The following is a 12,536-nucleotide window of genomic DNA, read 5'->3' on the forward strand; positions in this document are numbered from 1 at the left end:
TAGCATGGCGGTTTTGTCGGGCAGAGTACTGGGCGGCAAGCGCACGCGCGAACGGGCGGCGAGGCCGCGAGAAACATTTCTCGTTGCTTCCGTCCCAATCTCCCCGTAGTTTCACTGCCCCAGCAGTTTTGTGCGGCAGACCCGCTGCACAACGTTCACCTCATGTTAAAACGCCATTTGTTCAATTCTTTACTTTCGAGCGGGTAAATTATGCTGTGGAACTGTGGAGGATTCTTAAATTTTACTGAGAAAGTATGTTTTTTTTTTCCAGTTGTCTCACATAGCGACTGCGAGAGGTCACGAAGATGGTTTCACACATGTTGATTTCCTGTGGTCTTCGTTTGACCTCTGATGCAGAGTTTAGGCATTTTGTTTGACCTCTTTTAAAGCGTTATAGCTTTTAAAGGTTTTAGTTTCCAACCTCGTCCTCAGGGCTTTTTTTGAGGGAAAAGCCCTGGGGACGAGCTTGTTTAGTTTCTTAAGATTTCTCCGAAATGCCTGGATCAGAATAACTACATGATTTTTTTGTCTGTGTAAGTGATAAAATCCCTACTAAGTTCTGTCACGCTGGGGCCACAGTAAATCTTCACAACACTCTGTGCAGTGATCCCTCTCTCTCCTCCGCAGTTTGTGTCGTAGGGAGGCTGGGGAAAAAAGAAAACGAAAGCGCGCGGGGCATGATGGGAAGGGGGAAAGGGGGAGGATTCCCTCTTCCCATCGTCCCCAGCGCGCTATCTATTTTTGCTATTGATACCCATTAGCTTCTGCGAAAGATTGTGGTAGTTTGTAGTCAGTTGTCAAAGGTGACCTGTTTGCGACGTCCAACCAAAGAATTAAACCCTTTCCTCACTACTACAACGCTACAACAGAGCGCGAAAGATGAGTGACAACAAAACAAACGTCGAAGTTCAGTCGAACGTTGTTGATCTATTTAGCAACATGGCGGCGAATAGTCCTTCGACCCAACCGAGCGAAATAGCGCCGAGTCAGCATGGAGTAGTTGAGCTCCCTCCACCGTATTCACAAGTTCCAATGGCGCAGTATCCAAACCAAACAGGAATGCCTCAAACAGCACAGCAACAATACACATGGAATCCCCATCAAGGTACAGGGTGATGAAACTCGATCTGGTAGTTTATTAGTAATGAACTTGCACAATAGGACGGCGAAGGAAAGAAGACGGCAAACCTTATGCCATGACAAGCGTGACATAGTTATATTTACAGATTTTGTTGTTTTCCGTCTTCTTTTTCCTGCCGTCCTGTTGCATAAGCTCGCTATTAATTACCCACATGTGATGAATTACCTTAAGTCTCTGTGTAAAAGCGAGGCCAAGTGCGAAGCCATTGATATGAAAAGCATTTTATGTTATCATGCAAATAAAACCTATTGTCACAAGAAAGGTTTTGCACCTTGGCTCGTACTTTTGAAAGTGAGAGTTTTCGGAACTCAGAAATGGCCTATTGCAAATGATCTAATAAACCCCTGGTGTGGGGGGGTGTTTAACCCATTCGCTCGTGGAGATTTTGCCGAAAAACGCATTTTGAAGGTACTCGAGTGGTTTTCTGGCCACTGTCGTGCTATAAAGAGCTAAAACTTACCACAAACCGGTTTACAGGTCGTACACTTCACGGCCTTCTGATCCAGATGCAAAATATCAGCTTGCGAAGTTTTTTGTCTATCCTTAAAAATAAAATACAAATTGAAACTAGCAAAGCTAAGGTGCAAGTCAAGCTGTAAAAATAATTTTCTTGATTCTGGCTAATTTCCGTTGTTTTTTGGCTTTTTTGTTTTGTTTGTTTGTTTGTTATTTATTTATTTATTTTTTGTCGTTTTTAGCGTATTTACTCTTCGTTAATAGATAGTAAGTTAGTAATTAGTTGTATTAGAATTCTCTTTTCATTATTTTGTAACAGGCTCCAACTCATCGGCTCCTGTTCTGTAAGCATTATCTTGTAAGTTAATATTATGTAAGTAAGTAGTATTTAACTTAGCAAGTTATATATAAGTAGGTATTAAAGCTTTATGTAACTAAGTAAGTACTATGTAAGTAAGTCAGCATTATGTTTGTAAAAACAATTAAAAATTAAAAAAAAAAAAAAAAGCTTGCGAAGTTTGGGCATGCGAAGAAAGCAAAATTTCGAGAAAAAGTGACACAGCAGTCTTGACTTTTACTTTTCGCTTTCTTTCCTCCCCTCTTTTTTGGCTTTTCTTATCTCATTTTTTTTTCTCTTGCTGGGCATTTAGTAGGTTTCATTTTGGTGGGAATAGTTTTTAGGAAGGCTTTTATGATCTTAGGATTAGGTGAAAGGAAAGGTAGGTGAGCAATGGAACAAGATTTTCATGCAGATTTTCAGGTCAATGTTACATGGTTTTTTTGCCTCTTTCTCCGGTGTCCTTGACTGAATTGTGCTCATTCTGGTATGGTTTGAAAGATCTCTTCACTCTGCACAAGTTAGCGGACAAAGTTGTCCTTGACCGTTAAAACTGATGACGTCACAAAGGGTAGAAAGGACATGGATCCGCACAGGCGGTTACGGGCGGTTCAGGGGCGAATGGGTTAATAGATAGGACCATTTAAAAGAGAGAGACATTTATTCTCATAACTGTAACAAGCTCGACAAGACTACTAGGCTTTCAGCAAAAATATCAAAAGAGTTAATACTTGCATCATTACAGTTCAGTATCCTCTCCATCAATAACAAATTATTGATATGACTTGTATGGGCCATATAGAGATCCATATTGTTCTTTCAAATCGCAACATCAGTGTCAGAATCTTGGCTAAGGGTTATTGTGTTACCATCATCAGTGTAGATCCTTAGGCCCAGTTCAAACGTCAAATTTCACATGTGCCGAACTTAATTCCTATTGTAGTCAACAAAAAATAGTTTAATACGGCATTTGATTCAAACGTTGAATTTAACTCTCTGAACTCTGTCGAATTTAACTCTGTTCACTGTCAATATTCACAGTAATATAATAATAATTTAGTAAAATTCATGCATTAAAATCAGGCACATGTGAAATGCAACGTTTGAATCAAAAGTTGAACCTAAGTCGAATCTTCGACTGTTTTAGTCCCAGATACGGCAAACGTCGCATTTAATTTAAACAGTCGAATTAAATGGATTCAAGCATGGCACTTGACATGCATTTAACTCTTGCGTTTAGTATTGGGCACTGTGAAATTTGACATTTGAACCGGGCCTTTCTTTGATCTTTGCATTGAGCAAGATAAAGTACACCTACTATAAATTTTTCTCTATCTACTCTACTTTTTTGGAGAACCCTCTACGAAGGTCTCTAGATGGTTTTTTCCGGAATATGATTACAGTGCAACTACTGTAACCAGGGCCACTTAGACAAAGTTGGCCAATCCAAGTTGAACCCTAAGGCTGAAAATGTCACTGGGAAACTGTTTTTGGGTTCCATTATTTTAAGACCATAGTAGTGAAATGGTACCAGAAACGATCATTACCGTGAAATTGTTGGGCTTGCAATACTTTCCACAACACCAAGAAATACCCCATATACCCAACAACGTGAAAATCAGCCATGATGTATATTAATAATAATATCAAGCTTGATAAAAGAAGCCCAAGAGGCATCCCTTTAGATTACATTAAATTTCAGAATATACAGAAAAAATATTTGATGCAATGAAAGCGATAATACAACAAAAGCTTTTTAGCACCTTCTTGCTCGATATCATTCCCATTACGAATATTCAAAGCTAAGATACATGATATAGCTAATAATATATAGATATAGCCAGATGAAAAGCAAAGCATCTGTTTATATAGCTTTAACTTACTTGGAACAATAAACTTTAAACAAATAAGGTTTACCCAATTGCAATGGAATCCAGAAAATATATATACTTTAGGAGGGAAAAGTGTGATGGTTTTTTTAAAAAAATGTATCTCATAAAATGAAAAAAATCTTCTATCAAACTAATATGTATATATATTAACAGCAAAAAATTTTAAATCAAATTTGATCGCAGTAATACAATGCAGGCTTGGAAAAGAATTCTTGCCCATTTAGACTGCATCAGTGGGTTTCCATTTTCTATTGACAATAGTTAGTAAGGATCGAGGCTCCACTACCAGCTCTTCGTGTGCAGGCACTCTGGGACACTCTGTTAAAATTTGGATTAAGCTTTGCTAGAAAGGAAAATTTATGTAGTTGCCTTAAGCCAAAAGTTAGGTGCCAGGGGCCAGTGGGCACTGCTAGAGGATACACAAGGTCCATAGCAGTGCTTAGATTACATATGGGGACCAAGCCAATTGATCATATTGTTTCAGTCTAATTTCTTTTGTCTGCATATACTTAGAATTTAACGGAATGATTCAGTTAAGTTTCTGAACTGTTTGTCTGAAATTTGTCTGAAAATGTGAAAGAAATAGTGACCTAGCATTAAACATCTGAAATGAAGTCTTGATTTCATTGTACGAGTTGAAAAATGAATTCTTCCAGTTTTTGTACACTTGTGCATTTAGCTATCAGGTAAGAAAGAAATCTGATGTGGTTTTGTTTCTGTCTTAAGCCCTTTTTTGAAAATGACAGGAAAACAGTTTGCTTGTTCAGAGTCAAAAATTTGCAGTTAAATACTAATTTCAACTCGCACTTACTAACAAAACCACACAGAAAAGTATGGACACTTTCGATAAACTTTTGACTACACTGTACTTTCTGAGCAATAGTTAGTGAGACTTGACGTTTATTCAAAATTGAGGAATACCCATAGGATTTTAGCGTAACAAAAACTTCAATGTTGAGTACCACTCATTCGCCAGTCTTCTTATACATGTTTAGTTGGGTTTTTGTTTGTTGTAAGTTGTTAATTTTTTTTTCAATTATTTTAGGCTACCCACCATTCCCCCAACCAGGAGCTCAACAACATCCACAGTTTCATCCCCAAGGATTCCCTCCACAAACAGGCCCACAAGAAGTACGTGTTCAGCAGGAGCATGTCATCCGACATGGAATTGCAACAGCAGTGATGACGCGTAGATTTGTGGCACGAAGGAGCTGTACATGGCGACTTACCAGGTTGGGAATCAGCCTTTTCTTGGTGGGACTTATCCTCCTTATCATTCTGGGTGTTCTTATTGTCGGTCCTACACTTACGGATCTTCGTCTTCAGCGTGGTCAGTGTCAGGTTCTTTCCGGTGAAATTACTACAGAGGATAAGAGCTGTGACTGTGGTCGTTATTGCACGTCATCTTACCCTTGCTTACAGATTCAAGTTTCTTACCACTCCAGTGGAAAACGGCAGAAAGGTTATCTGTATCAAGATGTATACGACGATAAGAATAAGGTGAGCATAACCTAAAAAAAGCACTTTATTTGAGTGTCAATGTATTTAGCATGAAAGTACTAATTGAGGACACTATTTTTATGTCTTCTACTGGAGACGGTGCTGCCATTTTTAGGTGGACATGCAAGCCATGCGAACGTCTAGCCATTTGCATGCAGGGGAAAGTCAGTACATTCATTTCTCTGTTATTTTAAGACCCTGAGTATTGATCTGGCCCTAGGAATTAAACCCACTTTGCAGTCAAGCACTCTACCAATTGAGCTAATCCTAATAATTAAACTTGTAATACAGTCAGTTCTCTCTAAGAGGGACACCTTTGGGACTGGTACCGAGTGTCTATCTTAGAGAGATGTACATCTTATAGCGAGTCAAATAAAGGGAGCAAAGAGAAGTAGGGATCAATGCTAGCAGGGTTCGTACAGGTCATGGAAAACCTGGAAAGTTGTGGAATTTATGAATTTCATTTCCCAGGCCTGAAAAATGGGTGTCTGTAAAACGTGGACCAGATACCTACGGATGGAGGATGCGGATGGGAAAATGCGGATGGAAAAAAAAATGTGGATAACATTAAAATAAATAAACAAACAAACAAAGGAAAGAAATCTTTTTTTCAAGTCGCTGTCACGTGGTTTGACCCTTCACTTACATACAGAACGTGATGCCAATAGTTGACACAGTTTTGTACCATGTAATAATTAAACATCTTTCCATGTTAAAAAAATATGTTTGGTTGCATTTATGTCACAGAAATAAGGATGCTCCGTTCCTCCTCCTAAAATGCACACCTACTTGGTGCACTTCTCCTTTGAGTGTTTAGCTTAAGGTTTGCAACCGTTCCCGTCAACTGCTACCTGTACTCCTAACAAACATATCGAACGCACTTTCCTAAGCTTCAATTACTCCTAGTTGTTATCACAAACATGACTTTATAGGGGTGGTGCAATTACTGATGACCCAGTAGTTTTCACTGTGATCCACAAATTTTGGCAGAAACAAATAACTGAGACACACATAACGAGATTAAGAACTTCCCAGCTTGGCGGAGTGTCTGAGGAGTTGAACTAGAGACTTCTGAGATCAAATCCAGCTAGCGGTTAATAATGGTAATAGAACTGAGTGGAGTCCAATTTAAGTGATTAACAGAATCCTGCAGTTGTCAGTTTTGTTTAATGACGCGTATGAGTACAGACCAAATTGGATGACACAACGTAAGCAATTAAAGCAATATTAATTATTAATCATAACTATAACAAAATTTGTGATATTTTAGTTTAATTAAAACAAGAAATTCTGAGCGTTTTTTTGTTAGGAGTAAAAAAAGCCATTAAAGTGCGCACATGTGATGGCACGTACTGTCCAATTACTTAGGAATGAAGTGTACTGTGCTGTTACACTGTCCTATTAGTGCTGAAATCAGGACAGTTGATAGCCAATCAGATGTGCGCATTTTGTTATAGTTATGATTAGTACAGGAATTGAAGTCAGGGCATCCGGATTGCAATTCCAATGCTCTAACCACTCGGCCTCACAATGTCGTGGGCAACAAACAATATGAAATGTTGTGAGGATGCTGTTTGATTCAAAGATCATTTTTGGAGTTTTTGATGAGCCAACCTATTCATATCAGGACTTATTTTGCATTACAGTGCAGTGTTCAACCATGTTATTCAGATGAAAGTATCAACTATTATGATGTTAAAGACTTCAAAGAAGAGTATGGCACTGTTGGTCAGTCATTTGCTTGTTACTACAACCCCAAGACACTGGGTGAAGTGTTTGTGCAGCATGCAGATACATATAGTGATCACATGAAGATACTGCATAGCCTACTGTGGCCAATGCTCATCGTGGTGATTGCTGCTTCCATGCTTGGCATCTTGCTCTGCAAATCAAAAGGTCATTGCTGCTACAAGAAGAGTGGTGCACCTGTTCCTTACCAGAATCTGCAGGCAACAACCTGAAATAGTTGAGAACTTGCATGGTCATGATATTTTCGATGTAGCTAGCTGTATAATCCAGGCCTAGGCTGTGCTCTAGCGGAGCCCGGTGGTCCATGGCACCCAATTTTTGCTCTGTTGTTACTGAAATGTTAGTTTTTTCCATGCAAATCATATGCTGGTCACCTTGGATTTTATAGGTACAGAGCACTGAACTCTCTTCAATTTTTCTTGGAGCACAGCCTTGCATTCCCTGGTTTCTTAAGGCATAGACCAAGTTATTCTCACCCCAAATGACTATCAAAAATAGTCCATAAGAAGGTAAGCCTTGTCAAGGTTTAATTCATGCTATTTCCTATCTTTTTAAAATGCTAATTTGTTTGCATCAATTGAATTCCAAAAATAATGGTCCAGTTTTGTTGTTTACGCATTAAAACTGTTCCCCGTCATCTTTTGCAAGGAATGGCAAGGATGATCATGGATTGAAACTTGAAAAAGGTTGGGTCAACATTTTCAAGTTTTTAAGTCCCGATAGTGACCAACATCAATTTTCTCCTAACAATATCCAGTAATTTTCAAGAGATACAGTTATGAGAATTAACAAATGATGGCCAAAGAGAAAATACCTTGATCTGTTATTAAATTCTCTCAACTGATTCTTAAGGGAAATGTTTGGAGATCAGTGTGGAGAATTTGTATGTTGATATTGGGACTTTTAGTGCTCCCTGTTGAAATTGGTTTGATATCTTCTTGACTACACAAGAGCATTTTGTGCATTGGTAACAGCACTAAGTAATGACCAAAACGGCGAATATCCTCATGACATAACCCCTTTAAGGTAAACCTTGGGTTAGCTTCAGTCTTTGTGTCATCCTACAGTGCTTCTCCCCGAGGATTGCATGCTGACACAAAGAATGACTGTACATAAGAAAAGGTTAGCTTTTACCGGTCTTAAAGAACTTCAGTGACCCAGACATGTAAGTTTGCAATATAGCATTGGCCAGACTTAGTACATGGGTGTAACTTGTGAAGAGTTTGATGCCTTTAACTGTTCTTCACTTATTAGGACAACACTTATGTACAAACTAAGGGCAATGCAGTGAACAGGACTGATGCTAGGATTTCAAGTCTGGGTATATGCAATTAGTAGGAAGGGAATTGAACATCTGGGAATAACTTTGGTCCTATTTAGCCTGTGAACAAGCTCCCTGGGAAAAAAAAGGACAGCAGCTTGCAACTACATCTCTGGAATTTGAATATATGCATTGAAAAAGTCGATGCAAAATGCTGATTGGTGGAGATGACATTAATAATGACATCATTACCCTTGGCACGTGTTTTTCAATGTTTATTTACATCCATGCTCTTTTCCACTCCGCTCTTATTAGCGGAAATCTGACAGCTCAGTTGGCAGGGAGCCACAGGGGAATTGGAGGTGGAATTCAAATTCCAGAGACATGGTTGCAAGCTCTCCTTCCTTCCCCTGCCCTGCCATCAGAGCGCCTCAGAGAGCTTGCTCACAGGCTAGGTCATGTTTTCCTTTTGTCTCCTGTGAAAGTAGCCAGGGATCATGCTCGCAGAAGTTGAGGGAAATCCCCAGCCTCCAGCCCTTAGTTTCAACCCTGAGAGAATGAATTTCTCAAATGGTCATGCTTGGGCCTGGCTTTAGTTGTCCCCTGTTTAGGTGCATCCTCCTGTAGAAGTCTTAGTCACAACCATTATCTCAACCCTTAAATAAACTCAACCAACAAACTGATGTCATTTTTGTAAGCCCCTTCTCGGTGTTTGACTTGTGATGGAACACTGCAATTGTGTCTCAAGTTTGATAAATTGACTGTTTGACTTACTACATGTGTAATATTATTTATTGAGTAACAGCGAGTGTTAGGTCCATTCCTAGCTGGACCAACACTCAGGGTATTGCAATAACTGATAAGAAAGTGCTGCCTTTGCTCTGACATCTACATAAGGTCGCACTTGGTAGACTTCAACAGTAAATGTAGGCCCTATATCACAACACCTTGAAGCTGAAATGAGTTGTGGCATTGAAGGCATTTTAGGCATCCTACTGACAACAGATAGATATTTGTAGGGGCAGCAAGATTGTTTATAGTGTGCCCCCTTTAAATGAAAATACTGCAAGAGATATGACAAATTATTTATGACAGTGACTGTCCCTAGTGCCTGTCGGTCATGGATTGTGAGGTTGAGTAGGCATAGCGCCTCACCTCGTAGGGGACCTTCAAGTGTCCCATTCGTGTCCATCCTTTCTGGGCTATGGCGGGGATCTTTTATCTTGTAAAGTTTTTATTGCCACATCCAATACTATAGAAAAGTTTAAATAAATACAGTTCTGTACTTCATTGTTTATCCCCGGGGAGTGGGATTAATCCCTTACATGACTAAGGTACATCTAATTTAGGTATGTCAATGTGTGCCCCAAAGAGTATTGTTTTTTTTTTAGGGCTTTTGGCCTAAATTGGGTTTTGGGTATCGGTTATCGGGAGTAAGGTTTTTTCTGTGAGCATTTGTCCCTTGAAAACAGCGTTTCAAGTCTGAAAAAGGGTGGAAAAAATACAATTTTTGTTGTTGTACATCCTCACCCGTATTTTGCATAATTACCACCTTCCCCCACCTTCCCCCTACCAGGAAGTATATGTTAGTATACAAGGTACAACAACCCAAAATACCGGAGCGGATGAGTGAAAGGTTCTTGGAAACTGCCCCAATTGTCTAACTACCCCTCCCCAGTTCACCCTGTCCCTTAACTCAATGTTGACTTCCCACTTGGGCAAAATGTTCAGGTCAGGGGTGGGGGGGGATAGGTGGGTTGTCTCCCAGAATCCTATGCTGAGTAGGAGCTTGGCAAATATATAGTTGTTACAATTATTCAAGTAACTATAAATTTATGTATTAAGTGCAAAGCGTGCAGTCGGTTTGAAAACCGCCAATAAGGTCAGGTTATTATTTTAGGCTATGTAGTGTAACAGCACTTTTTGTAGCCCTATTTTATACCTATAGCAATGCTGCATTTATTTTGTAAGGTATTGGTGCATAATAAAGAAACTGGTCTCAAGGTTATACATAAAAGATGGAAAGACCTTCCTTATTCGTAACGAATCCGTTGGGGGAGGGGGAGGGGTAGCTCATCCAGACCCTCAGCTTACTGGGGGACCTAGCCTCCAAAATAATATTTATTATATCCCCGCTAGATTTAGTGGCCTTGTCTTGTGATTTGTTGGTGGACCAACCTATTTGGAGAAAAAGTGGGGAAAACGTTCGTAGGTAACGGCAAGCTGAATTTAAGAAGCACGAAAACCTTGTTGTAATTGGGGGGAAGGGGGGGGGGGGGGGGGCGTGAGAGATATTTTGAGAATTGTGCGTACCTCTGGAAAAATCCTGGCTTGGCCCCTGGAAAAAGTTTTTTCTGTTTCATGTTATTTGTTCTTGAGGCAACCAATGAAAACGCCAGCGCGCTGTTGTATAGAGGACAAGTCATAGCCTGCGTAGCAAGCGTTTCTGTGCGGTTTAGGAGCAAATAATGACGAACAAGAGTCAAAGACCGCGCGAAAAATGGCGCCACGCGGTCAAAACCGAAAATCCCGTTCCTCGGTCTTTCTTTGTTCCGAAGCTAAACAGAAACGCTTGCTACGCAGGCTAGGGAAGTCAGGAAGGAAGCACTGGGTCAGCACTCGTTAACATCCGTCGAAAGGCCCTCTTATCTTCGGTCGGATTTCGTAAACGTATGACGTCATGCTCGCCTCGTGGTATATATTTACCAAAGAGGAGAGCTTGCTCACAGGCTACTTCTATTCTTACCACCTTTATATTTGATTAAGAAGTGTTATTCTGAGGAGAAATTAGTTGCTGGCCTCTCTCAGGAGTTATAAGGGGGTAAAGAATGCATTACGCTGGCTCCTAGAGTCAACTATGATATCAAAGTTTCGGGTACAAATCAAAATAAACTCAATGGCCCTGCTATTCAGGTTGATTATCGTTCAAAGAACAAGGCAGAATTTAGAACAATAGTTGTTTACCTACAAAAACACCTATAAAATCACGTAAATCTAATTAAAGTTATCCATTGCCATGAATTCGGTTAAAACTCAAAGAAACACACTTAAAACTGTTAAAAACAAGCAAGGTAGTCATTTCTTGGTAAATATCGACGGAAGACCAGATTAAGGTCAAAAATGTTAAACTGAACAAAATATAAGAACAGAAGTGTTACTGCGGAGATGCACCGAATTGGTACATCTCCATTCCACCGAATTCATGTCAGGAGAAACTTTCTATCGATCATCAATTAACTTAGAGACCAAACCTATCAGTAGTGAAGTACCGTAAAATTCCCAAAATAAGCCCCGGGGATTATATTTTTCAAAGGCCCTTTTTGAGGGATTTATTTTTGGAGGGGCTTATATTCGGAGGGGCTTACGGTACGGAGGGAAATTTGCGTTTCAAAATTGATTGTGCAGGCCTTATAGTTGGAAGTAAATTTACCGTTTTACCGCCTGTCTCTGAGATCGTAGCCCAGTTATGTTTAGAAACCTCCATGCAAACCCTTCTAAATTTTTTTGGGTCGACCCAAAAAAAAATTAGAAGGGTTTGTATGGAGTTTTCTGAGTATAACCGGCTAACATCTCAGAGACAATTTGCCCCGAAATGCTCATTTGTGGCAAGTAGGCCTCTTGGACATTGTTCGTTCAGAATATCCTAACAAATCCCATAATTTCAGAAATTTCATTTTTATGACGTCATCACGTTAGTACTGTATGGAAAGTTGAGTAGCGTATCAACAACAAATGTGTGCTGGAGAGACGGAGATGTTCTGTTAAGGACTAATACACTGCAGAAGATGAGTTACACACTTGGATTCCATTGCTACGCAAAACAAAGGTTACATCAATATTACCACCATATATGTTAAGAGTATGGGGTAGTTCACTTAAATTTGCATTCCCTTTACTAATGTCCTCAAAAAAATACACTCACCACATTCAACAATAGCATGTAGTGTATCATACTTCCAGTAACTAAAGGGCTGCAAGACTACCCTCTAGGGAAAATTTCAGGGAGCCCTTTGGGCTCCCAAGCAATTTAACCTAAAATATCTAGATGGCCGCCCAAATAAAATTTTCAGGGAGCCCTTCGGTCTCCCAAACATTTTAGCTGGGGTGCCCGGGCCTCCAAGTTGTTAGCCCACATTAATAAATCAGTGAGCTGTTATTTAATTATTCAAAATTAAACAAATTATTTTCTGAACAAGTCAT

General features: G+C 39.7%; 1 protein-coding gene across 1 annotated transcript; it reads left to right on the forward strand.

Moving 5' to 3' along the window:
• The first annotated feature begins 765 nt into the window (after nucleotides 1-765).
• Nucleotides 766-7,926, forward strand: LOC140943229 (uncharacterized). The gene is made up of 3 exons (XM_073392298.1): nucleotides 766-1,105; nucleotides 4,872-5,326; nucleotides 6,973-7,926. Exons 1-3 carry the CDS (start codon nucleotides 880-882, stop codon nucleotides 7,285-7,287), a joined length of 996 nt encoding a protein of 331 aa, XP_073248399.1. The 5' UTR covers nucleotides 766-879; the 3' UTR covers nucleotides 7,288-7,926.
• Nucleotides 7,927-12,536: the final 4,610 nt, after the last annotated feature.

Source organism: Porites lutea, chromosome 7 (genome assembly GCF_958299795.1).
Source record: "Porites lutea chromosome 7, jaPorLute2.1, whole genome shotgun sequence".
NCBI classification, from domain to species: Eukaryota; Metazoa; Cnidaria; class Anthozoa; order Scleractinia; family Poritidae; genus Porites; species Porites lutea.